Genomic DNA, 26,760 nt, shown 5'->3' on the forward strand with positions numbered 1-26,760 from the left:
TGGGAGGATTACTAAGCCATTTCTGAGGCTTTGGGGACTCCAGAGAACCACAGTGAGAGCCATTAGTCACAAATGGAGAAAACATGGAAGAGCGTGGAACCTTCCCTGGAGAGGCCAGTCTATCTGGATTACTGCAGGCTTAGCTGCCACAGTTTAAGTTAGAATTCATGATTCAACAATATAAAAGACACTAAAATGGCCCCAGAAGAAGATCGTTATAGTAAAACATGGCGGTTGTTGCTTGACTGTTTTGCTGCTTCAGTACCTGGAGAAACACAGAATAATTCAGTGGAACTATTAAAGAGATGTATGGTATATCTTATAAATATTCTCCTTAATGAGCCTTTAAATAATTCTTTCACCTCTTACTTATCACCATCAGGAGTATCATATAAATCCCCTTCACTCTGGTATGTTGTGATGGTAACGTGACCCATAAAATCGTGTCTTGTAACAAGGAGCGATCACATTATTGGTCTTTACATTTCTGTGCGTTTTCCCACCTGTTAATTCTTCACTCTGTGGTGCAGCTACACCTGGGTCTGGTGTTTGGGTTTATCTGGTGTTCACACGGTAAAACGCTGTGATTTACCAGGAGTGTTCCCGGGCAGAAGCATGGTGCGCTCTGAAAGCTGAGTGCAGTCGCACATGAAACAGGCAAACCTGCATTACATACAATGAAAACATGTTCTTAGAGGAACGCAGACAACACCTCTGTTATCTGAAATGCAGCTGCGTTAATAATGAACCTACAGGCAGCTGGAAGGAGGCCACGCCGAGAGGTACGAGTATTTGCACTAGAAAGGGAAAGGCAGATTTATAATGCAGGCCTTAGTGTTATAGAGGTCCTGGTTCTTGTCCCAAATATAGTTTTGTTTATTTTGTTCAGAGGAAATATGAGGAGGATTCGTTGCTGCAAGATAATCTAGATGTAAACAACTGAAACCAGATATTTTATGTACGTGGCACAAATTCTTCTTTTATACAGTCTTACATTAAATCACATTTAATTTTCCTATTATTTCCAGCTGGTGAAGAACACAGAAGGCTGTTAGGTACTGGGCCGTCAGGGTTAAATGATGTTACATTTAATTATGACAAATAATAGTCTAATTTTAAATCTGCAGTGGAATTAGAATATTGACAGTAGAAACTGTATCTGTGTTTGATATGGAGCCAACAGGAAAACCTCAGGAAAATAATTTAACTAATTAAGTCCAATCCACCAAATGGCTACATTTAATACTGTATGTAAGGAATACATTTTGCTATGGCTGCAACACAGCTTAAAATATCTTGAGCTCACAAGAGGTGTGAGGAGGAGGGGGATGTCTCGGCTCGTCTTCCTCCCCTCTTCCCCTTAAGGCTTCATTGTTCCCAGGGAATTGTGCGGAGGTGTCTTGAGCTCCATGATGTGCCAAATGTTTCCTTCCTCTAGCTGCAGCTTCATTGCTGCATGTTATCTTCTCTGTCTGCATGCAGAGATGCAGAAAGCATGCGTGACTCTCAGGTTTAGTGTCCTGACCGGAGAATGCATAGATGGTGAGTTTTCTCCCACCACTGGACCTGCTGAGGCGACGAGAATCCTGATTTCAATCCATAAGACATGAGGAGTTTTTGACAAACAAGGATGAATATAGTGTTTTAACCAATGGATTACACACACATTTCTGTAAGATCTTTAATGCAAGTACCTATTCTCATAGTTACAGTTGCAGAAGGAAAGAGTAATGAATCATTAGGTTTTAGTCAAAGTGTCTTCCATCAAGCTGTGCTGCAGCAGCTCACAAGGCATCAGGCGGCAGACTCACTAAATTTCACTTTCAAATGAAAAGGAAAAGGACACCAGCAGAGCTTCCTGGAGGAGAGACTGATGGATGAAAAACAGACTCGAGATGGTTGATGTATTTTTGGGAATAAAAACTGATGAAAGGAATTGTGTGCAGCACGATGGAAAGGACAAATTGGATATTGGGGATGTAGACACAGAGGGAATTGTTTGTGTTGCTGCATGTGAGCCGTCAGCGTTGGCCTCAGTGAGCGTGACCGACAGCTATCCACTCTCCAGCTGCAGGCGCAGCCCTTTAATTGGCCTAACACAGTTAGCCACTGGCAGGATGATCCACTTCTAACACACGGGAAGGACTTCACTGTCAGGGCGAGAAAACGCTGCTTTCAAGGTCTTTACCAAGCCGTATGCTAGTTCTGGTCTTTAGATGTTTCCTCAAGTTCAGTCATTTTAAACAGAACAAGACAGAAAAAATGAAGTACAGTGTTGAAATAACATGGAATGCAAAAGTATTTGTAGGCCTTGAACTTCGGCATATTTTATTGGTGTTTTACCTGACAGATGCAGATAAAGAGGAAAAGGATTCAGGCCACTGGAAGAAAAATAGATGTTTTTTTCTGGAACTAATCGGCTTGTTTAACTGCAAACTGCAGCCACTTTCTTTTGTGCAGCTTCTTGTTCTGGTTCTGCTGGTTTGACCGGAGCTAACGTCTCTGATTTTGATCAGAACCTTAAAAATGTAATTCCTTCATGTTACAACAGCCCAGGTCATCGTGGGATTCATATTATTGGTTCTCCAAAAGGAACCACAGTGAGATCAGTTCAGACCTGATCTCATTAAGCTGCTGTCACAAGGGTGGGCAAATGAGAAAGGCAGCTCTCCAGAAAGCCTTTGGGTAGCGCAGGCAGCCGTTCTAAAGCTCTTTGTCCATTTAAGACGGATATTGAGGCAGAGGTATCTATTTTAACTGCCAGTGTGAGGGTTTATTGAGAGGGCAACTGAGGGCGTTGGGAGGTAAGAAAGGAGATGGAGTAGTTAAATGGCAGAGCAGCTGGATGGCAGATATTGACTCACTGTAAAAGGAGCTGCTCACTGTAGGCCACTAAAGAGATGCCCTGCTGTTATTACGGGCTGAGTTTTGCAGTGCAGAATTGTGGAGCTGTTGTGCATGAAATGTAGATGTGTGAAGGAAATAAAACTCTTTTTCAGAAATTGTATACATTAGGGGAGCACTTAGTACAGTTTTTTGGCTGATCCCCGATTACGATCTTTAAAAAGCCTGACCTGCTGATTCCGATTTTGGCCGATACCAATTGTTTTCATCTGAAATGTTGCTAAATACAGCAAGAAACACAGACATGACCTGGTGGGCCGGTCTTATCAGTCAAATGTCTCACAGGAGAGCAGAAAATGACCTCTGCTGGGGTTGATAAGATCCACTTCCTGCTTTTGGAGTGGGATCCGATCCACATGGTGTTCACATATGTATTCAAAGCGAACTAGAGTTCACTTCTGTTCATGTAGGCAGACCCTACAGATCAGAGTTTGATTACGCATTCACACCTCCCCAAACAAACTGAACTTTCTCAAGAAACGGGTGGGAGTTAAATTAAAACTTTCTAAACAGGGCTGGTGGGAATGCATGGAGATTTATGTGATTAATAAATCAACATCAGCACATTAAAATCCGTCCCTAGATTATTCATTTATAAGCTCATTGTATACATACTGTTAGGATGTGAAAACTTTGATGTAAGTAGAAAGACAACTGCACTAAAATTCAACAGTAAACTTTAGTCTCATAAAAGGATTTTTGTTTCTTATACTGACTTCAAGGGAAGATTAGACTCCGGTGTGGATGGGCTTCGTATTTTGAGGAGAAAGCCTGCTGATTGCTGCCTTCAACCCACTGGAAACCTTTGATAGCACAGCCACCCTGCTGGTAGGTAAGCAAGATGTGAAGAAACATCCTCTGTGAAATCCAAAGCGTGTTTTCATGGTGGGGAAACAGTGAGTGATGGAGACCTAGCTTAGCAGCAGAATGAGGCCATGTTGTGACAAACATCCTGTTGAAAACTTCTTTCTGCTTTGTAGACGTTGAAACAAAGACAAGATGAAGACAGTGATGCTGATCATATGAGACCTACTGGTTAAGATGATGTGGCCCTGTGGATCATAAAGTCATGGTATATTATTCTGTAATCTTGCTGAAGTTATTGATCTTACATGAGTTCAGATCTGTGGGTCGTTTTTATGATGTGGACTCGTTGGGTTGGCTTTACGTTTTGGTTCAGACATTCAGGCAAACTAAAGTAAGATTTGAGCTATGAGCTGATTTTAGCACCAGTAAAGAACTCTTGTTACTGATGGTATGAAGTTAGCTTTAATGTGAGATGTAGAATCTCCAGGCTGGATTTGTTACAGCATCACCTGGATCACAAAACTACGCCACCGCTGAAGTAAAATCCAACACAAAACTCAGTGAGAATGAACAAAGGGTAAAATAAAGATTTATAAAATAAACATATCTCACTGGTTAACCCATGCTACTACTAGCCTGCTAACCAGTCAGGCTATTAGCTTGGTTAACTAGCAGGTGTTGTTTAACACACAGCCCTCTATAATTTCTAAGCTTGCTGACTGTATTTTTTTAAAGAGTTTCCCTCCCATGACTCTGATGTTTTTACTGGAAAACTTTAGAAATTATAGTGAAGATAAAAAAGACTAAGTTCTCCCCAAAACCTTTTCTGGCATTTTATTAAAATAAATTCAAAGAGTTTGAATTTGGTGGAAAATCCCTATTGTTTTGTAGCTGCAACATTTACAATCATATTTTAACTCAGAATTGAAGCCCAGCTCATGTTTAGTTGCCAGAACTTGATGTTTGCTGGGTTACTTATGCAAACTTGAAATGCAGATTAGATTTTGTAGCAGATATTTCCATCTCCAGACCTTGAGAGCTACTATCCTCTACCCTGTTCATGCATCCCTTCTCCAGTCTGCCTGAAATAAAATGGCTGAATTTCCTCATCAGCATCCTTCAGGTCTGCAGAGGCTGGAAATGAGCCTCTCATTAACTCTGCAGGATTGGACTTGGGAAATCGTTTTGGTACAAAAATCTCTTCCCAGATTTTTGAGTGTTTCTGTTTTTTAAATTTCTTTTCGTAAGGAAAGCAGCATCATGAGTCACTGTGCGCCTTTAACAATTCTTTTTCTTTTTCCTTTGTAATTAAGAAAGTTGGAACCACCAAGTTCCCAAATAGGAAAGCTCACCTGCAAGACATTTTGGAAACTTGATAACAGGAACCGCACGTTCAGAATGTCGCAGTGCGTTTTGTCAATTTATGCGTATTTTTGGGCACCGTTATCTAATTTTGTACTCATCTCGGGCCGTGACGGAACAGATTACCGGGATAGTTTTATCAGAAGTGCTTGTGCTTTGCTACCAGTGTGGGTTGTTTAATATAATTACATAGTAATTAGTAATAGTAATTATTTGAAGCATGTCTTACATCGGTGACATGGGGTAGCCCTGAACTCGGAGGATTCTCACTAAAGTCGATCTCAAACCCAGTATGACCAGCTGGCACATAAACATTCTGCAGAAATTCTGATCAGGCGCCAATCTGCTCTCCAACAGTTAAGGATGGAAATGCAGAGAAATGCTCTGTTATTGGCCTGTGTAGTAACGACGCATACTAATTAGCAAATCTCTTTATTTTGAATAAAGAGACTTATTCAATAATATCCAGTTTATCTGAAACACAGTTAAACTGGATATTATATAATTTCTATTTTCTACGATAAAGCGTGAATGGCAGAGTGGTCTGAGGTGGGCAGGTTGATCCAAAATATCAATATTATTGACACCAAGTTGATATACAGTAGGTATTGCATAGATACTAGAGTGGTAAGATCAGAAGTTTGACAATAAATCAAAATTAAATAACAGAAAGTATTGGCATCAGTATTGGCGATATTGGTCCTATATTTATTTGGTATTGGATCAATACTAAAATACGCAGTACCACACACCTCTAACAAACACTTGACTGTCATTCAGTCACTGTGATCCTTCTGTTGCAGAAAAGAGCTGCTGCCTCATTAAATGACTTCAGAAGTCAAAACCAGTACTGGTTGGCTGCATGTTCCCCATGCAGCCAACCAGTCCAGAATCAGAAAACATCAGATCATCCATGTTTGGATTCCTTTTGAAACCATCTCATTCAATCACGTCTTTATCAGAGTTTCAGCCCCATTAAAACGCTAAGCTGAGTCACTGATGATCAAATTATTTATTTGTGTCACATTAGTGCCATTAGTTTTTACTTTACTAACTAAAGTGGCCATGGCCAACATGACCGGCTGAGCAGACTGGAAGCATTTTAAAGAGACAGAGATGAGCATCTGTATCTTTTCAGACGGTGTGTAATTGTCCGTGCCTCATGCTGCAGCGGCTCCCAGAGTGCTTTTGGATATTACGGTTGCCATTTCGGAAAACAAACCAACACGAGAGCATTCAGTGAGGAAATTTCATCTTCACAGAAGCTGTCAACATGGCACAATTTTATTACTCTGTTTGCATCTCAACAAGCTGCATCCAGTTTATCTTTAATCTCACCACTCTATTTTTGTGTTTCTTTATGCTCCAGTGGTTTCAGTGGACTTTTAAACAAGAATTTAGAAACAATTTCTGTTTGTGTTTCAAAATTGCCATAATTTCTAGATAATTCAAGTTGCTGCACAACCGCTGTGGGGTGAAAAAGATACAAAGCACCAAATTCTATGTACTGTAGATTAATGGGATTTCCTGCAATAGACCAACATTAATTGCTACATGATGTGTTTTAGTCAGGACCTTCTGCAGGTCAGTTGTGGTATATCTACCAGTGTTGCACATCACAAACTGAATATTGAATATTTCTTCTTTATGAAACTCTGTCAGAATGGATGGAGAGTTTTACCGTTGATTTTCAAGTCCTGTCTCACATTTTCTATCTTCTGTTTTGGACAAAATATTTGATTGATTTGGACTTTGATTAGGTCATTGTGAAACATGAACCTGTTTTCACTCTAAACCATCCCAACTCTTTTGCAACATTTAAAGGTTTTCCACCAGGATTGTCCTGCATTGAGTTCCATCAGTCACTGTGTTTCAAAAAATGTTTAGAAAAAGAAAAAATTATAAATCAGTCATGTTTTCATCTACTGCCTTAGAGCCAACCAACCAAAGCGTAATTTTGGCAATTGTTGATGCAAACTAGAATGGACCACACATCTAAACACAGTGGAGAGCCTTCCCTTCCAATGTCAACCAAAAGACTTTTGTAAAATTCAGGAAGTTATTTTGAATTCTGTCATTTCCATCAATGCAATACTTTAAAATGTGCATAAAAACATGAATGGAAACATGCCTAAGGTTTATATTCCATTAATTGGTATCAGAGTACAGGCAGCTGATTAGCATGCCACACTTTTATTTTTGGAAGAAAAACTTCCACTTCTCAGCTCCGCTGTACATTATGTAAGTCTAGCTCATAAAATCCTAACTAAATGCAATAAAGTTTGTATTGTACTTTGACAGAATGCGAAAAAGTTCACAAAAACTGCAAGTGTGACTATTTCCTGAAATGAAAGAGCATCATAGATATAGTGTTGTTGTTTGGGGTCACAGTGAGGGGGAGAGTCTGCAACGTTAACCACAGTGTGGGATAGAAAAGAAGAGGCAGTCATGGATCAGCTGAGGAAAACTGCCGGCTCTGATTCCTGGGATGACACATGTTGTCACAGTGTGAAGAAAACATGTCATTTCTAGATCAAAATACAAAACCTCGCTGTTATTTCTGCCCTGGAGCCGAGAATCCACCCAGATCTAGATCCACATGAGGAAGGCATTGGAGAACATGGGGAGGTGCTGATACAGTCACATGATACTAATATTGATCCCAAACCGTTTCCTTTTGCTTCTCCTGTACGTTTTATGAAAAATAAACCCAGAGACTTGTAGAACAGTGTCTGAACATGTTGGATTTCCCAATGTTTGTGGAGATGCTCACATCTCAGTTTTAATAGTTTCACAGAGAAAAGGCTGAAACCTTAACAGAAGAGAGCTGAAAGGAAAAACTGTGAAAGAAGAGCAAAAATAGCATCTAATAGTGAGCCAGCTAATGACAGACAAATCATAATTAGAATGCGTAGGAGGGATATATTTTCCAGGGTATCAGCAGAGCTGCTTCTTGAAATTTACGGCTTCTTGGTGTAAAGGTTAGAGATGCATTAAATATGAAGCATTGTGTTTACCACCATGAGCTAATAGAGCAGATTAAATTTCATTTAGACCAACACTGTGGCAGAAGGTTGAAAGAATGGTCTCTGCAGACATTATTCTCAAATGTATGTTTGCACTTCCCTCTGCAGTCACCTTGAGTAACAACATGGTTGGGTGTAATGAATTGCAGTATGAAATTTGAGATGATCTAATGAATATTAATATGGATGCAGCACAGAGACAGAGGCAGAGGCTGGGGAGTGGAGTTGGTGAACCGGGGAGTTAGGTATCCACCGCACCTGATTCCAAAAGGTATTTCAGACAAAGGGCAGTGAGACCTTTAACTCCACTTCTATTTGTTCTGCTTTCTTCTATTAAATTGGTATGAGTCATAATTCACAAGCTGCATTCATATGTATGTGAAGCCCAGATCCCTCATGCTCTGGTTCGGTCAGGAATACCAAATCATTGAGCTTGTGCTGCCTCATCATACGGAGCCTTCAGCCACACACTGGGCTCCACTTGTTAAAATGGATGAAGACTGTGTTGAAAGAAGTGAACGTGAAGGACAGTCCCTTCCCCAGACCGCCCCTCTAATGCGTTCCTCCGCGTTAGCATTCTGTGCAGCGAGCAGCGGCTCTTTGCTTCCACCTGTGATGTGGCGGGAATACCACAGTGGAGACAGAGAGGAGCCGAGCGGGAAAATAAAACTCCTGAAGGCCGGCCCAGTTAGTCCAGGTTCCTGATGACTGCACACAGTCAGAGATACAGACAGACAGACAGACAGACAGATGAAAAGGAGCGCATAATTTCACAGTGAGCCACTTTGAATGAACTTGGCTGGTTGATTTGAAGGTCATGCATTGAGTGGGATCATCATATAATAATTGCATTGTCATCTACTGTCAGTCTGACTCTCCAGGATTGTTACACCTTAACTTTAGGAGCTGCAAAATATAATGATTCATAGCTGCAGTTGAAATATAAAAACTGCAATATTGCAATTGCAAAAATCTGGTTGCATGGAAAATTCTGTTGGTGATGATATGCAGTAAGTGTGCATGCCAACAAATATGTTTATGACAAATGTTTGTGCCACTATGTCTGCACTGTAATTCTTGTAAATAAAAGAGAAATCTTGCACTTTGCTCTGATGTCTGATTTCTAAGATATTTTCTAAAACAGTCACTAACTGTAATTATTTTTAATTTTGCACATCTTGATGATGGAAAAGAAACAGTAGTAGGAAAAAGTGTATTAATCACAGCTAACATCCTCAGTGTTTTACTAATATCATGCAGCCCTAAACTTCATGAGTGCCTGAGTGGCTCTAATGACTTGCTATGGTTGGCAGGTGTGCCTGGTGATTAGCTCAAAGTAATTGTGTGGTAAAGTCAACAACCATTCCCATAGCTGCTGGTTTTTCTTTATTTAAATGTAAATCTGCCTGTAGTGACTGAGCTGCTCCTTATTGTGTTGTTGAAGAGGGAGTGTGTGTTTGTGATGGCAGCAGGTATCTGGCTGTGCGCTGAACAAGCCGTAGCTTTAAATGTGGCGCGGCTCTCCAATCAGACATGCTGCGCTGGCCCCAGATCCGGTTTCTTCCATGTGTTTATAGAGTTAAGTATCTCCTCCGTTCCTCCTTTAATGTGTGTAACTGTAGAGTTGTGGTTTGAAAGTGATTGAGTCTTTATATGAGGTCCACTCCCACCCAGTGTGGAACAGCTGCAAAATATTGATTTTTACCTGGCAAACAACCAATTACTGCTGCCGCTTACATAACTTGCAAAGTGCCCAGGATGAGAATATAAGGAGGGTGCATCCTAATCTTTACAACTTTTCTTTTTCATTTGTGTTGAAGCTTCAAACTTGCAGCAGTTCCTTCCATTCATGTTCAAAGTTGCTGAGTGATGGCGCTAATTTTCCAACACGTAACAGTGCATAACACCACAATAAGCCCGAGACAAAAGTGCTGATGGAAAAGACTCCATGATGATGATTTACAGCATCCAGAAAGTATTCACAGCGCTTCACTAGTTTAAACTTTTGTTAATGTTCCAGCCTTTTTCCAGATTGTATTAAATATTCATATATTTCCTCAGAATTCTAGACACAAATATTTTATTATGACAATGTGGAAAAATGTTTTTGTTCTGATTAGTCTACCAGTTCCTGCTGCTGAAGATCATCCCCATGGCATGATACTACCACCACCATGCTTCACTGGCTTTCACCCAGAGTTTCATCTCTGTCTCATCTGACCAGATTATCTTGTTTCTCATGGATCCTTCTGAGGTGTAAAAATGTTTCCTGATTCATTCCTGCTGTTTGTCCAGGTGTAAAACTCTGTCACTGCGATGTTCCTACTTTTGATTTGCTTGAGTAAACAAAGGGACTAAGCGTTCCCTCACATAACGCCGTGACCAGCTGCTCTCCAGCAGAAGCCTCGCTGTGTGTCACTGTTTGATGGAAGCAGGTTCTGATTGGTACACTCTGGAGGAGAGCTGTGTGTTATAATCTACTGAAATCATAATAAAGTGACACGCCAGAGCAAAGCCTGTCTTCTGGCTCCACGTTCTCTGGGAGTCTCTGCTCATTTGAGTGAGATTTTTTAAAAACTGATGACAAAGGGGCAGAGTTTCACGTTTCCCTCCCAGCAGCCTCTGTTTTATCAGCTGATCTAGTTAGAGTTCACACTCGATTATTTCCTTAGAGAAAATACTCTCCTTTATGCTGTTTGTGTCTGTTGTGTCTGTTTGTATATGCATGAGACACAATGAATAATGTCGGCCTTATTAATAGTCTGCATAAATTGCTTTTGACCCCATTATGTTCTGCGATATATGTTGAGACACAAAATGTATGAATTTTATTGTCTCCATTTTTCTCCAGGCCTGATCCGCAGCAGCGCTGCGTAGAGCGCCAGAATGCTGAGTTAATCTCTAATGATAGGCTCTTAAAGTGAATAGTAAATTACGAGGCCTCAGCATGAAGCTTGTATGTAGGTGAAATGAGAGAAGGAGCTGCTGCCAAAGTCAGGCTGGACTCTGCAGAGACTTCTTGTCTGCAGACTTTAATTAAGATTTGGCAGCAAAGCAAAGGTTTCTATGTGTGTAACAGATGTTTTACTTGCTACTGATTCTTAAAGTAAGACTTTCTTTATTAGTCAGTGATAAAACTGGATTGGTTTTGTTTATTGCCGTGTACATAATGCTGCTGAATTGCTGCAAATTCTATTTTCTGCCTGAGGATTCCACAACTCCACATGGAATCACACAGGCTTTGGGATTTTATGATATTAATATGGAGAACTCACTAATGTGTGTTATTTACTGTTTTCCCTCTCTGTATTCTGAATTATTCGGCTGCTGGAGTATCCAGTAGTACAGCACGTCCCCATAACAGCATACAGATGGTTATTGATTTGAGAAGTAACATCATGTTCATAAGACAACAGCATTGTGTGTGAGGCTCCGTGTGCCTCGTTCCACATCATTTCTGCCGCTCTGGTGTCATCGTGTGCTTTGTCCGCCTCTCTGCGGAGGTTTGCAGGCGATGTTGGTTGCTTTGCGTTGTTTACATGACGGATCCCTCCAGTCGTGGATCAGATGTCTGCTGTGGCCCAAGATGAAGGTTTGATCGCCACAAGGATTTATTTTGGGTGAAAAAGATGCGACGATATTAAATGTCTCACAATCGTTGGGACTTTTATGTGCCATGTGGCTCCAGTTTTAACGTCATCCTTTTATTGTGCTTGGATCTATGGGAGCTCAGGGGAGTAAATTGTGGAAGTCATAAGTAAAGAACAAGAGAAGATGATAAAAACGTCAGGAAAGGCTTTGCTGTGTGTCTTTATCTCATCTTCCTCTGACCTGCTCTGTATTTATGTTGCATCCCTGCAAATTTACAGCAGGATTCAGAGAATGAAGATGATCCTGCTGCACTTTTATTGGAATTATTACCAAATGTCCCTAAAGTAGACTTGACTCTGTCTCCTTTTTATGAGTTGGAGAGCTTTGTTAAAACATATCGAACTTCTTACCAGAGATCCACAAAGAAGGCTTTTCCCAAATGGATAAATGAGATGCTGTATCCCCAGTAATCCTGTTCAGAACAGCAGGATTCCTAGGACAAATGGAGGGTCGGGTCTGTTACCTGCATTCAGAAGAGGCCCATTGTTTTCTAATCTCTTACTGGTTTTTGTTATTTCAGAGTGAAACCACAGAGCATTGGGTCTGGATGGCAGAAAGACTGAAAACTAAAAAAAAAAAGCAAATACACACAATAAAACTTTGTTTTTTTAAGATAGTCTTTGCTTTTAGTTTTTTTTTAAATTTAAACTTTGATTACTTTAGTCCTTTGTCTTGATAATAACAGCGTTAAAATGAAAAAAAATCTTTATACTTCTTGAACTTTTTATATTATTTTGACTTAATTCATCCACATAGTTCTGCGTATTTTATTGAAATCTTATGTGATAGATCCAAAGAAATTGAAATGGAAGGAGAATGAAGTATTGTTTTCAACTTAGTTTTGCAAACAAAAATTTTAAAAGTGTGGCATGAATGCTTTTTATTTTCCATCAATGCTTTGAAAACCGACTTTTGCTGTTTCATCTTCAGTGTTCAGGTGCTGCCATAGACTCTCAGTCTGGTGCTCTGGACTCTGAATAGGTTTGAATTTACAGTACAGACCAAAAGTTTGGACACAACTGTGTGTCCAAACTTTTGGTCTGTACTCAATACAGACCAAAGGTTTGGACACACTTTCTCATTGAATTCAATGGGAAAGTGTGTCCAAACATTTGGTCTGAACTGAGTACAGACCAAAAGTTTGGACACACAGTTGTGTCCAAACCTTTGGTCTGTACTGTATATGTGAATGACAAGCTGACCAGACACTGCTCCAAAAGCAGGAAGTGGACTGTAGCACAGTGCATTCTGGGTGAAAACAGCCAAAGAGAAATGACTCAGTCTGAAACCTGGCCATCACTAATAGCTCCACTTAGAAAATGAAAATTAATCCCTGTTGGTTTGATTTTGTGACAGCGTTGTTGTAGCACACTGAGAGCCTGAAGCAAAAAAACAAACAACAAACTCAGAAGTTGTTATCATAAATGAGCGTTGCCCGACGCACAGTAACATGGCAGCTGCTTGTTTGGAGCAGAGCATTAATCCGCCGCAGGGGGCTTCCTGTGGAAGTGGCATCCTGCCTCAGTCCTCTGCCGCCTTCACCTCTCTGCGTCTCTGAAACCTCCGTTCCCTCTGGGCGCCGATGACGATGCGGATGCTCCTGAACGGACTCAGCCATATTGACCGTGTCTGTGCCAGGGGACAGGGCCCATGTTCCTAGCTCAAACACACAGAGTACACACACATATTTTTGGGTTTACTATAGTTGCCCCCCAGGTGGGCAGGTTGGAGCTGAACCGACGCTTCCACCAATTCGGGTTTGAGATTTCTTGCTTTATTTCCAAGGTTGTTTCCCTCAAACTCAGGTCTCTTTCACCTCCGTCTTTGTCACTCCAGGGAGTGCATATATCATTTTATGATTACATTATGTTAATGGTAGGCCTGTATATGTTATAAGCAGCTCAACCTGATGCAGTGATTAAAGTCCCTGAGGTACAAACAAGAAGCTGGAAGTCTTGAGGAACGAGATGAGATTCCAGCGGAAGACATCGATGAATCTCTGCAGGCATTCTGTTATTCCTTTAATCCCTCCATTCTTTGAATCCACACTCAGGAGCTGTTATGCTGAGTAAGATGAAGAGCAGGGAGCGATGCTTCTTATTCTGCTCCACGCTCCATCTTTCCACTCTCATTCTCATTGTTCATTGCAGCGTCCGTGCTTCCGTTTGTCCAGAATCCTCCTCTCTGCTCGTTCCTCGGAGCACAGCGCTGCCCTGCAGCCGCTCTGCCTTTGCATCTCACCAAATCAAATATTGATGGACCCTATCTGACCTTCATTGCTATGTCAGCAGCTTCTTTAAAATTCCTTCAGAAACGCTTTGGGCTTGTCAGCTTGTGGAATCTCATGTTGGACACGTTCACATGATGCAGGCGTGTGCTTGTTGTTCAGAATAAGATGAAACTGCAGCTACGTTTCCATCCAATTGTCATGTGAATTTGGAGCAAGCATTTTTTTGTCACAAAAATAAGTAAATGTGAATTAGATGTACTCCATCTAATGGTTTAGAGCGAATCAAAGCTAACTTTCATCAGATGATGATAAACAGGAAGTAGAAATTGCAAACTAGCTTGAACCACACATCTCAGAGAAATGGAGACAGTTCTTGCCCCTGTGAAGGACTTTACTTTGAAATGTTTGAGCCTCTGGTAAGGCACAACGTTTTTTTGCAAAGTTGAGGATGTTCTTCTGAATTTTGCCACTTCCATCAACCTTTTGAAATGTGAAACTTCCATCCAACCATCCATTTTCTGTACACCCTTGTCCCTTAATGGAGGGGTGCTGGTGCCTATCTCCAGCTAACGTTCCGGGCGAGAGGCAGGGTATGTGAAACTTCCAAACGCTCATAAAAAAGCCATTGATGGAAACAAGTCTTGTTATTTCTGACCTTCCTCAGTGGACAAATTAACCCTTTACACAGCGGTTTGAGAAAGGGAAGGCGCTTCTTGCCGTCCCTGCTGCTGGAAGCCAGATGGGACCCTGAGAGGACGGATATGTTAGTGCTGCATAAAGGTAGCCGTGGGACCTCACAGGTTGAGTAAGCACCATATGCTGCATGCCTGATAGTTCCTAATGTGCAATTTATTTGCCTTCCAGCTACTCTTCCTGTTTTCCGTTCAGTACTCTGTCTTCCTCTAGTTATTCTGAGGATATTTTATCTGTGAGCTCACGGTAGTGCTCTATATATGTTTCCCCCGAAGCGCAGGAGGGGATCTGAGTGTGAGCTGGCCTGCTTAGAAACACACTGCAGGAACAGGGCTGAGAGACAAGGCCCTGGGCTGCAGCGCAGAGGAGGATCTGGCCAGCACATAAACCTTAAATAGTTTTTATGTTGGCATTCACAGGTTATGGAAACTTGAGCTATGTGTGGCATCGCTTCCGTTGCGGTTGCCATTTTTTCCATGAGCAACACTGACTCGCAGTGATAAATGCATCCCATATAAGCCGCCATTGTTACACCTCCTGCTGGACCCAAATGACCCCGGCACCTGCTTGGAGCACATTTACATTATGCACAGCTAGTTATGAAAAATAATTTAGGAATTACTCACTTATGCATACAAGGGAACTTTAATATTTTCTAGTGGTGGGACTTAATTAAAAATTTAATCAAGTTAATTGCAGGGTTTGTAAATTATTAATTGTATTTTAATCAACAAAATAAGCAATATTTTCAATTAAAACCCATTTTACTGCTAGATTATTGAATAAAAAAACATATTAGCTCAAAAAAAGATATTTATAGTTTTTAATCTATTATTTAGGTTCTTCAAACATCAGATTAGAGCAAAGTGTTTTTTGTATTCATTCATCTTTCCAGAGTTTCAATAACCGCTGATCATTCATGGAGCTTCTTTAGAAATGTGTGAACTGTGGATCCTGACATTAGCTTTAGCTGCTACACGTTTAGCATTGAGATGCTACTTTAGGCTTGAATAGATTCACTTACAGGACAACTTGAACACCACAATATTATTTTCCAGCATCCATCAGATGGATTTGAAGCAGAAATGAACCGCAGTGAAGCGGCTTTGTCATCCATCGCTGTTTGCGGATGTTACCTGTGTGTCAGATTTACAAATGTACCAGAAACACAACACAGTTCAAAGGTTCTGGCTCAAAAGTTCTGCTTTTTTTATATGTAAAAAAGCAATTAATTATGGTTAAATAATGTTATTTACTCCTTTAAAATCTATGTAATTAACTAATTGAAATTTTTGCATTAAAGTCTCTAATAATAACAGCAAAACATGTATAGACATAATAGCAATAATGTCGACCAGCTCTTCTGTGCCAGACTCTTATGATCCTGGATGTAACGTATCTGACCAGCTGGATGGACTTTCTCTGATACTGACTCTCTCTGCTGATAGAGAGTTTAGTCAGTAAGATCCTAAAGCTCTCATACAGTGATGATGATGATGATGATGAAGGGAAAAGAAAAGATAAATATAATATACAGCTCTGATGCGTCCTGAGCTTATTAAAGCTGCTGTGGAAACGGTTTGATGCGTTGTGGTCATTTCGTATTTACAAAGGAAAAGAAAGGCTTTTGTTTCAAAGACTCCATTCAATTTTAATTAAGTCTGACCCACTAATCAATATCCAGGCTCTGGATTCAGACGCTGTTGCTCAACACGCATCCAGCAAACTAGAATAAAACTATTGACTGATTTTTTTTTTCACCCAGTTATGAGTCTCATATGAATATTGTATGAAGCGTTGCGGAACTTCGGTAGATGCAGCTTTTTTTTTTGCCACTTTGATCGAAGTTATGGGAGCGCTGTGCTGCTCTGGCCGTGTCTTCGCCTCTTCAGGGATTCGGAGGTTGTAGCAGCACAGACAGGCGTCTCACCCCCTGTGATGGCCTTCATTGAACTGGACTTTAGTGCACTGTGATAGTTTGTTGCATTTCAATGGCAAGAAACACTTTGTGATCTAAATGCTAATGTAGTATCCTGTAACCAGAGTGGTACGCTCTCGGTACTTGTAAAACTCTGCCTGTCTCTCATGTCCTGGCCTGTATCCCTCTGCTCTGATAGATGTGCTTGCAGGACTTAGGGTTAGATTGGGGTTTGGCTGTGCGGCTGACTTTTGGTTTTTTGGCTTTGTGCGCATTTAATTTCTTATAGATACGCTTAAGTGAAAACCTTCTGCATACAATCCTATAAATATGTCCTAAATGCTCCTTTCTCTGCAGACTCTAATGGGGAAACAAATCTTCACCCGGTTTTTTGCTGTTTTGCACAAAGTGTCAGTTTCACGAAAGCAGATGCATGAAATCCTTCCTGGCAAGGCAGGCGTCCATCAGTATGCATGGTCAGCAACACCAACTTGATACTCCCAAATGCGGTCAGTGTTTAAAAGTGTTTGACCTTAAGAAGCAGTGATTGATCCTCTCAGCTTTTATGCCATTATCAGAGACGCTCGCGCTCTGCCACGGTCGGATCTTCAGGGAGGTTTGATGTCATAAATTCCTAATTAACACCATTTCCAGACATCTTTATTGACTTCTTGGTTGCAAATCACCCAGGAATGACTGAAGAATGACGCTGCAGCCGGCTAGCCTCTTCTCTGAGGGTGATGTTCACATCATAATAAAAGGGCAAAAGAGAACTATAAATATCAAAGCAGCTGGACATCTTATTTGAATTTGATATGAGGGATGAGATGGACAGATTTAATAGCTTGTTTAGGTCATCTTCACACCACTCCGCATTCTTTGATCAGTCGTTACATGCCTACTTCATCCCGCTGCAGTTCCACACAGTGACCCGGAGCGTCATGCTGTCTGAGGAATCTGCTGCAGCCACAGGAACTGCAGAGGGCCACTGGCAGTGACACATTTCTGAGAGGAAACCCTTTGTAGTTTCTTCTTCTTCGCCTGCTGCCTTGATCGTATGCTTTTACTGCCAGGCTGATAGTGTTTTACATCAGCTGATCAAAGCTGTGATCCCTTGTATAGAAGGAGTAAAGATGAAATGATTGCCTTGTTGGAAATTGCTCTTAATTCTTCTAAAAGGCAGCACACTTCACTTTTTTCACAGAATTGCTTTCATATGGATCACAGCTGCAGAATATCTGAGTCTTACAAAAGTTTTCACTTCCCTTGATCTTTTTCTCCATTAGTCACACTGAAACTACTCACTTACATACATTGTGATGTTTATTTTATGTGATAGCACTGAGGAGGAAAGAAAATGCTACACAGTTTGAAAGATTTCTGACATGTAAGGGACATATGACTCCAGTCTCACTGGATTATTACTGACTGATTATTTTTCTGCAGCTACAGCTGCAAGTCTGGTGTGTCCACTGTCACCCTGTCCATCTCATTTTAAAGTACTTTGTTCATCCCAAAAGGAAATCAAATATTGTTGTAAGTCATAAGGACCTTCAGTGGTGATGCTGTGGGCAGGAAGGACCTCCTGTAGCAGTCAATCTCACCATAAATCTAACAAAAATCCTCTGACTGAGGATTGTTGCTGTATGACAGACAGGCATTCTTACAGCTCAGTATCATTAGCATTAGCATTTCTTAAACGGCACCGTCAGTTGTTGGCTAGCTCCACCAATCTGTCTCATTTGTTTTTGCTGCTCCTCTTTAAATCTCTGCCTGATAGACCCTGGAGTCAGTCATACTTCCTCTTTCTTTTCAAGACGGCTTAGCTTTATCTTTAATGAAGAGCGACTTTGACTAGGCCATTCTGTGAGGGTGAATCTCCACTCCAGGCTCACATCTTCTGAAAATTACCCAGGTAAAGGAGGCAAACATAAATGTATGCCACACCTTCCAGATAATTTTTTTCAAGAAGAATTTGACAGCAGTGCATTATTTTCCTCCTACTTTAAAATGTTAAAGTAGAAGCTTGAATAACCTTCTATCCAACTCGTAAAGTCCTTTTAAAAACCATCGTACTTACTTCAACATTATGGATGTGGAAAAGTTTAAGAATTTTAACATTTTTAAGGTACTACACCCTAAAGTGTGAATTTGTGTCTAATAATCTAATTTTTATACCCATAGATTTTTTGTAGATTAATGGAGTGTATTGGTTTTTTTTAAACAAGGTCACAAATATTGTTATTATTGTGACTTCAGTTTTTGTGTAATTCACTTCCAGCTGATAAGTTCGGGGCAATCTGTGGTCATAACTGACAAAATAAAGTAATGAAAAGCATAATGTGTTCATTTCTCTCTCCTGCTTGGCCAGTCGATAACACATCTCTGTTTAGTTTCTCCTGCAGCAGAACCACCTCAGAAAAAACAACTCCAGCACCTTTAATATGACTGACATAAAAAATACAGTAGCCTTTTCAACTAGTTATAGTTCTGACATAAAAAAACTTTATGTATTTTTTAGTGTTGTCAATCACTGCTGCGTCTTAAAGACGGGAAACATCCAAACAAACACCTAAACTCTGGGAAACAAGTCAGGGGGCAACGCTTAAGAAAAGGCTGTCATCTCTGCAGCTCAAACAGAGACACGACTTCAGTCATATTCCCCACTGCATTGAGGTTGTTGTTGCTAGCAAACCTTGTTTATGCTCTCATTACCTGATGTGAACTGTTCCCAGAAAATAAGAAGAGTTGCTCTGAATCCTCCGCAATAACCTTTAATAAAACCTAGATGTGCTGTAGTTTGAGTCTGACTAGAACAAAGCGTTCAGTCACACCATTAAATCCTGAACAGATTGTCTTTTTGTCACTCTGAGGCATCACAACTCATTTTGCCTTGACCTTATATAAACTTTATGCCAAATTATGCATGTTTCAGTCATAGTTGGGGTCTGAAGCTCAGAAGGGAAGAGCGGTTCTCCTGCATCTGGGAGGTGGCAGCTTAACTTCCTGTAGCGGTATGCAGAGGCAAGCAACCGGACTCACTGATTTATAAATCAGTGTGTGAACGGGGGAATGTGACTGGAATTGTAAAAGCACCTCTACCTCCAGAGCCCCCAGGGCCCCGGTGTCCAGGGGCCGCTATCCCACATGCTTTACTGAACAGGCCTGAATCAAACGATGGGTCATGTGCAGATCTCTGCAGACACTCATGCCCTGGGGCTGGATCTGAAACTCCAGTCCTCCAGCGCTACAGTCATGCATCTTCAGGATGCAACACACCTGAATCAAAAGGCTGAAGTATAAATTTTGTAAAGTCATTGACCGTTTATCTGATCCAGGAGTGTCGGAGCAGAATTTCATCCAGAAGTTACAGGACAGTGGAACAGTAACCCATCCATCATCTCTGGTTGCAGAGGCAGCAGCCGAAGCAGAGACCCAAACTTCCCTCATTTCCTTCCAATTATCATTCAAATTTTGATCAAACTTTTAAAATGTTGCAAAAAAAGAACTTGTTTGGAGTGAATAAGAGGCTAAGGAAAGTGTCTTTTTATCAGATGTTGATGTTACATGGCTGTAATAAACAGAAAGTCGAGGTTGCAAAGTAGCATGAACTACACATCTGAGATGAATGGAGACAGTCCTTCCCTCCATGCTGGAGGTTTTTACTGTGAAATGTTTCAGTTTCACTATGTCAAAAGTTATTTAGCAAACATGGTTAATTCTGTTTTGGAAAAACCTAAAATCACCTCAAGTGAATGTAAACTCCAAGCAGATAGCAATATTTTAGTAAAATAAATCCACCTGTCTGCTCAGACTGGAACCTCTTTATTATGTAGAAACATGCACTCAGACCAACCATGATTTAATGGCAGTGAAGTTCACAAGCGCTTCACACTGAACACTCACATCTCTGTAGTGCTCTTTTATTTGGTCGCAGTCTTCAGGGTTAAGTGTTTTCATCCCCCTACCTTCCATCAAGCATTGTTGAAATTGCTTCACAGGAGTCCCAGTTCCCTTTAGGTTCTAATCTCTTTAGATTCCCATGCATTTGGTTAAAAAGCTGCTAGAATTACTCAGCTCCAGGTAGAATATTTCTGTGCAATCTCATCCCAGTCGACTCCCAATCCTGTAAGCCCTGGCTTTGTGGACTGTTCTGCTGCTTTTGCACAGATTTTCCATGTTTTTCTGAACTCTTCTGTCTGTCCACTGTTTCTGTTCTAGTAACATCTACTTTGTCTCTTTCTGTATTTTTCTCCTCTCAGCCGTCTGCAGCAGTGTAAAGTCCTGTAGCGGGACAGACGTGTCCATGTGGATCTGCTCTTCAGGCAGATAAAATCCAGTTCTATGTTCAGAGACAGACTCAACTCAGTGACTGGGTTTTGACCAGTTTGCTCAGAGGTTGACAACATCAAAGTCTCAACTTCTTATCATTTAATAAAACATCTCCATAGTATATTCTCACATTTTAAACAATCTGAAACTTCCCGTCCTTAATTTCTTAATTCATCTTTTGGCAACAAATGACAGACCATTGTTTTAGGAAGGTGACATTATGTAGAATATGTGGAAAAGCATGAAGCAAGGCGGTGAAGCTGTGAGGTTGTGGGCCTGTTTCTCCTCTAAAGATCCTGGAAACCATCTTAGATATTATCAGTCATCATGAACTCTGGTAGAAATCTGTTTCCATGCCTGAACCCATCAGAAAAGTTCTGCAGTGAGAAGAAGAAAATGGTGCATGAGATGATTTAGAGGAAAATAACATCATCTTTACTGAGTTTTCCAGCAAATTCAGAAGATCTGAATGTTTCAGATCCTTTTTTCATCCTAAAAATAGAAAGAAAAAAACTAGAACCAATTTTCTTTAAATGATAGTATGGTGGTGTATAGAGCAACAACAAGCTGCTGTCTGATCTGTATCATTTCTGAATACTCTGTTGGTTATTCATGGTAAAGCACTTTGAAGCCGACTCTCATTGAATTGGCTCAATGATCCATTAGCTGCTAACAAGGTGAGTCCATTACTCAGATTAATTGGAAGACTTCCTGTAGTGTTGGACAGATAAACAAGCTAAACTGACTTCTTGTTTACCTGGCAGATAACAGATTCATGTTGTTTTCATGGCTTTGTCATCTCAGGGTGTTTTCTGTATTTTCTTTTCTTTCAATCATTCCACTTTTTGTAATCTTACATATTTTTAATGTGTTCCAACGTTCTGATACACAGTCAGTTCTGTGAAATCCCAGAACTAACGATGCGCCAATCAGACGTCCAGAGACCCGAGTTTTCTTTGAGCTGCTCTGATTGGTGATCAGCAGGTACAATAATGAAAATCTTGTCACTTGAGTCTGAATTTCAATAGGGTATGACAGGGTTATTGTAATTTGACATGCTGCACTGTGCATGGAGGTGGAAATGGGAAAAGAGATGAGAGCAGAAGAAGGTCACCTTAATCCTGTTTGGTTTGCTTTAAATGGACCAGAGTTTGTTTCCTTGGATTGTCCGCTTTGCTTGGGCGGGTTTGAAAGAACTCAAGACGAAACATAAACTGAGAGGAAACCGAAGAAAGGACACAACGAAAGACTTACTGTGGAAAATAAAAATCCTTTCCATACCTCAGCCAGGGTCAGTGCATCCGTCTCCAACGCTGGTTCAGCTCATGCTGATAGCATCCCAATCAGTCAGTTGCATGCATTGCGTGTGAGGGTGAACCAAATCAATTAAATGTGAATCTTTTAGCATTCTCCACCAAACTGAACCAAATACCCCAGATTATCCCAGAGTGACGTAAAAGCACAAGAATAACCAAACCATCCATTTCTTCAATCAACTGCTGTTACATGTGCAGCACAAATAAATAGTTATTTTTTAAACTTGTCTTTAATTGTTTTTAATTATGAAATTTAAATGTAGTCGACATTTGGTTAAATGTTGACTAAAACTAGTTAAGTTGGTGACTGATAGTTACACACAGTCATTAGCTGGTTAATAGTTTTAAGTTATACAATAGTTTTTAAAACATAACAGTTTAAAAACCAGCACTATTTTATTTTTCTTACAGGTAAAAAGTCTCTAATAATGGAGAGATCTTTACCTATTTCTCCTCATCACAGTTATTCCTATTTCTCTTATTTATTTGATAGAAAGTTGTTTGTTTGTTGGTGAGGTGGAAACTAAAGGAGAAATGTTTATTACTGTTCTGAAGGTAATGAGTTTTTAATGTATAACAGATTAAAGTAGAATCTTTATCTTCCAATGAACTGCTGCTCTGTAAATAAGGCTATAATATTCACACTTTTTCACTTCAGTCTGAACGGCCCAATTCCAATCTTTACACCTCTAAAAAATCCAATTTGTGTGCTTCCATTAGTGGAACAACATCTGATACGCAGCCGATAGTTTTCGGAGCGTCTGCAGTCTGAGTGGTCATGTTGCATTTTATCCGACTTTTACTTTATCCAACTACAAATAAAACAGACTTCTCTATGGAAGTCATAGTCAATGTTCCGTTTAGATGTACTTTATTTTTTATTGACTTCCTGCGTCTTGTTATGATCTTGTGATGGCGGCGGTGTCTGTTATTACTTCTGTTAGCAGATTGTTACTGAGTAATGTTTACGTTTTTCTTCTGTGCATTATGGGACACAGAAGTCCCATTCACACAGAAGTCTGATTGTGGTCACAGCAAAAGGTCATCAAGACCTGATGTGTGAGTGAGTTCAGCCTATTAGAGATAATATTCAGTGGGTATTTAGGACATTCCTTTTAAATCTCAGCATTGGTGGTTAAATAGGATGTGGTGGAGAAGAGCAGATGTTGCGTCATCAACCATAATTCATGCGTCCTGAAGGGAGTTTTTCTCTCTCTAATGGTAAAACACAAGTAGGCCTGCTGAGCTGCTCTCTGTCAGCAGGATATTCCTGGATTTACTTTTCGGACGGCTGGGTTAAAGCTTTTCCTCTCTGCCTTCAGGCAGGGCCGGCACCACTCAGCTGAAAGGAGGCGATACTGAACACCAACAATGGCTGCTGCTTCACCAGGTTCTGATTCTGTACAACATCCTGCAATGAAAGTCAGTGAGAGTTAATATGCTGTTAACTGATTACTGGAGGGAGGAAATGACGGCCTGTACGTCAGCAGGAATGTTGCATTTTGACCAGATTTAAATCTAGTTTAACAGTTTATTCCTAATCCAGGTTGCTGTCAGTTTTTAGCTTTCTTCCATGTCTGGACTTCAACTCAGCATGTTGCTGGGATTTTTAGTGCATTCAGCTCATCAGTGCAGATGCAGCTTTCTGTGTCCACAATTCAGAAAAAGTAGCTTTTGTGAAAGTTTATTTAGTGCAAAGGATTCTCTGTGGTGCAGTAGGTTGTTATATAGGTGCAGGAATATCATCCATAAGTTCATTTAAATACACCAATAGCCAACAGCTGATGTAAAATATATAATAAAGTGAAAGTGACAAAAACAAAAGATTAACTTCTTTATTCACTTTTTTTAACATGTAAAAATAAGCTACAACTAACCTTTTTTTAAATGACTCAGAAAGCGTAATTATTAGGAATTCTACAAATAATGTAAAATAAATAATAAAGCATGACGTCGCTCAGAAAAGGGTAGAAATAGACGGAATAGATCTGCTCTCATAAATCGGACACATTATCACCAATACCTGACCCAGAATCGATACAGATAATAATAGTGGATCGATGAATAATTATTGCATGTTACAGATAATGATCATTAGACAACCAGAATATTATAAATAATAGTATAATAGTGTAGAAGGCTGGTGTTTGGACCGCCAGAACATTCCTGAAGGAGCTGGTTGTAATTTTACTCCTAAAAGTAATTTTTTTTTTTCAAAAGATACTCAAATGAGTAAATGTAACTTGTTACTCCCTCTTCAGTTGACCTGTGAATACCACGACGTCAGACCACAAAGGCAAAAATATGACCATGAGGAATACCTCTGTACTCCGAATGACAGGAGAATTTAATAAAAAACAGAATTAAATTAAAGCTCTGGCAGAAATGTTGTTTTTGACAGCAACTCTAAAGGTTTCCCAACGAAGCCATGATGAAACAGAAACTCACAAAACGGGATCGATTTTATGAAATTTCTGAACTTAGGAGCAAACATGATGCCTGAAGTCCCAGAAATGCAAAATCCACATCAGAACCAGCAGAACCAGAGAGGTTCTGAGGTGTTTAAAGGTAAAACGAGGAGAAAGGGCTTTTTCAATCAGGTTACAGAAAGTCAGCTTTTTTTATTATTTTGACAGATCAGACAAAGAATATTCATACTAAAAAATAGTCTTTGTTTTCTTAGACAAGGCAGTGATAAATAAACCAGCCAGTGTTTTTGTGCTTGAACAAATTAAACTTGTGTTGTTTTATGTTTGACCAGGCCTGTGAAGTTGTTGATGTATTTAAATGAGCTGTACTGGGTTAGTGGTATTGGCCAGTACTAAACCTGAGATATTTGAATCTGTATTGGTGGTGAAAACAGTGGATCAGTTCATCCCTATAAATTGTTGAGGCATTTAAACTTCTGAAAAAACAATTTAAAGAATTTTAGTGTTATGTGAGACACCAAAGTCGCATCCGCAGAATCTTCTTCTGGAATGAAATGACCCAATGCCCCCTAACCCGCCGTCCCTCAGACTAAACTCTGCTCATCTCCAGGACAAATACTTTAGCTTTTTCAGCCAAGTGTTTGTTTCATTTTGCTGATCTCATCTCTGACCCCTGAATCCCCTGATAGAAGAAAAATAGTTGAACATGTATAGTCAAAGGAACAGAGATGTGCTTAATAAAGACACTGGGAGTGGAGAGGAGGAGCTCCGGTCTTCCTGCCGCCGCTGCATTGGTTCTCCGCTCTGCAGTGGGGAGGGGCCGAGCGAGAGAGGGAGAGAGAGAGAGACTCCTGGGGGAGGAGGGCAGAGCTCTTGGTGGATGATAGGGAATGCCCGTTAGTTGCGTCTGCCGATAATAGCACATCAGCCAGAGCGCTGCTACTGGGTGAGCAGAGCACAGGCAGCGCAGAGGACTGAGCCGCTGAGCACACAATGGTTCACCAGACAGGGAGCGTGAAGGGAGAGCGCATCCGCACATGTACAGGAGAGGAGGACTGAGCAGGAGCAGGGCAGCAGGGAGAGGAGCAGGAGCACGAGGAGGAGAAAAGTTACCCGGTCAGCAACTGAGACTCACTTGGGTCTCAGTCCCAGTGGAGGAGCCAAGCACATCAATGAGCAGAGCAGGAGGAGAGTGATATTACAGCAGGGAGAGCTGCAACTTCTCAGAATCCAGTCCTGTCATAAGGCAAACAGGAGCCGCTGCACTGCTTACTCCAGGATTATCACAGGAAGGCAGAGGACTCTTACTGTGAACCTGCCCCCAAAAAAGTGCCTCTGCTGCTCCATCCAACTCACTTCTGCAGGAGATCACAGGAAGGTGGATGTAGTTGGGTGCCTTTGTCTTTTTTTTTCTTTTAAACTGTGAAGCAGTGGAGATTTGAAGGGCAAGTAGTTCTGTCTTATCTCTGGGACTATGTTAGACTGTGCATCAGCAGCAGCAGCAGCAGCAGGCGCTCTAGAGCATGGAGAAGTCCAGCAGTGAGGAGTCAGCCATTCACCGTAGTCCATCAGTAGATAGCCGGGATTCTGATTTTCCTCAAGCCTCCACGTCTGGTCGGCCGTTCGGCGGCCGCGGCTTCACTGCCGGCGCTTTCTACGGCTCCACGGGGCCACGCAAAAACGCACAGCAGGGGCCGGCCGGAGCGGCAGCCGACACCGGGGCCGCGGACAAGACCAACAAGTACAGCTCACCCAAAGGCAGCAAATACGTAGTCTTTTACCTGGACCTATCCTTTGTGTTCCTTCTAGAGTTCAAGAAGTGCAACATGGCGAGAGGCTGCTTGTGCTGCTTGAAGTATCTGATGTTCATCTTCAACCTCATCTTCTGGGTAAGTGGCTCATCATTTTCCTAAGGTTTGTCTTGGCATGCTGGCTCGTATCGATCCACTTCATGGGGGGTGGAGGATCTGGATCAGGGGAGAAACCTGAAAACTCAATGTGTGAATGAAATATGAATCTGGGGAAACATTACTGTATGACAAAACGCTGACTGTCTGGGAAATCACGCGTTTCTAATTACATGAGGGTGTTT

The 26,760-nt window shown here is 40.9% G+C and overlaps 1 protein-coding gene across 3 annotated transcripts in view; it reads left to right on the forward strand.

Moving 5' to 3' along the window:
- Window positions 1–26,760, forward strand: part of tspan9a (tetraspanin 9a) — a 224,119-nt gene that overhangs the window by 85,719 nt on the left and 111,640 nt on the right. Inside the window, exons 4-5 of one of the 3 annotated variants that reach the window (XM_032580078.1) lie at window positions 23,562–23,661; window positions 26,478–26,557. In XM_032580078.1, the coding sequence (XP_032435969.1) occupies window positions 26,495–26,557 (63 nt within the window). In that variant the 5' untranslated portion in view covers window positions 23,562–23,661; window positions 26,478–26,494. Of the gene's footprint in view, window positions 1–23,561; window positions 23,662–25,561; window positions 26,558–26,760 lie in introns of those variants that run through there. The other 2 variants (XM_032580071.1, XM_032580062.1) reach the window with 2 other exon arrangements.

Source organism: Xiphophorus hellerii, chromosome 2 (genome assembly GCF_003331165.1).
Source record: "Xiphophorus hellerii strain 12219 chromosome 2, Xiphophorus_hellerii-4.1, whole genome shotgun sequence".
NCBI classification, from domain to species: domain Eukaryota; kingdom Metazoa; phylum Chordata; class Actinopteri; order Cyprinodontiformes; family Poeciliidae; genus Xiphophorus; species Xiphophorus hellerii.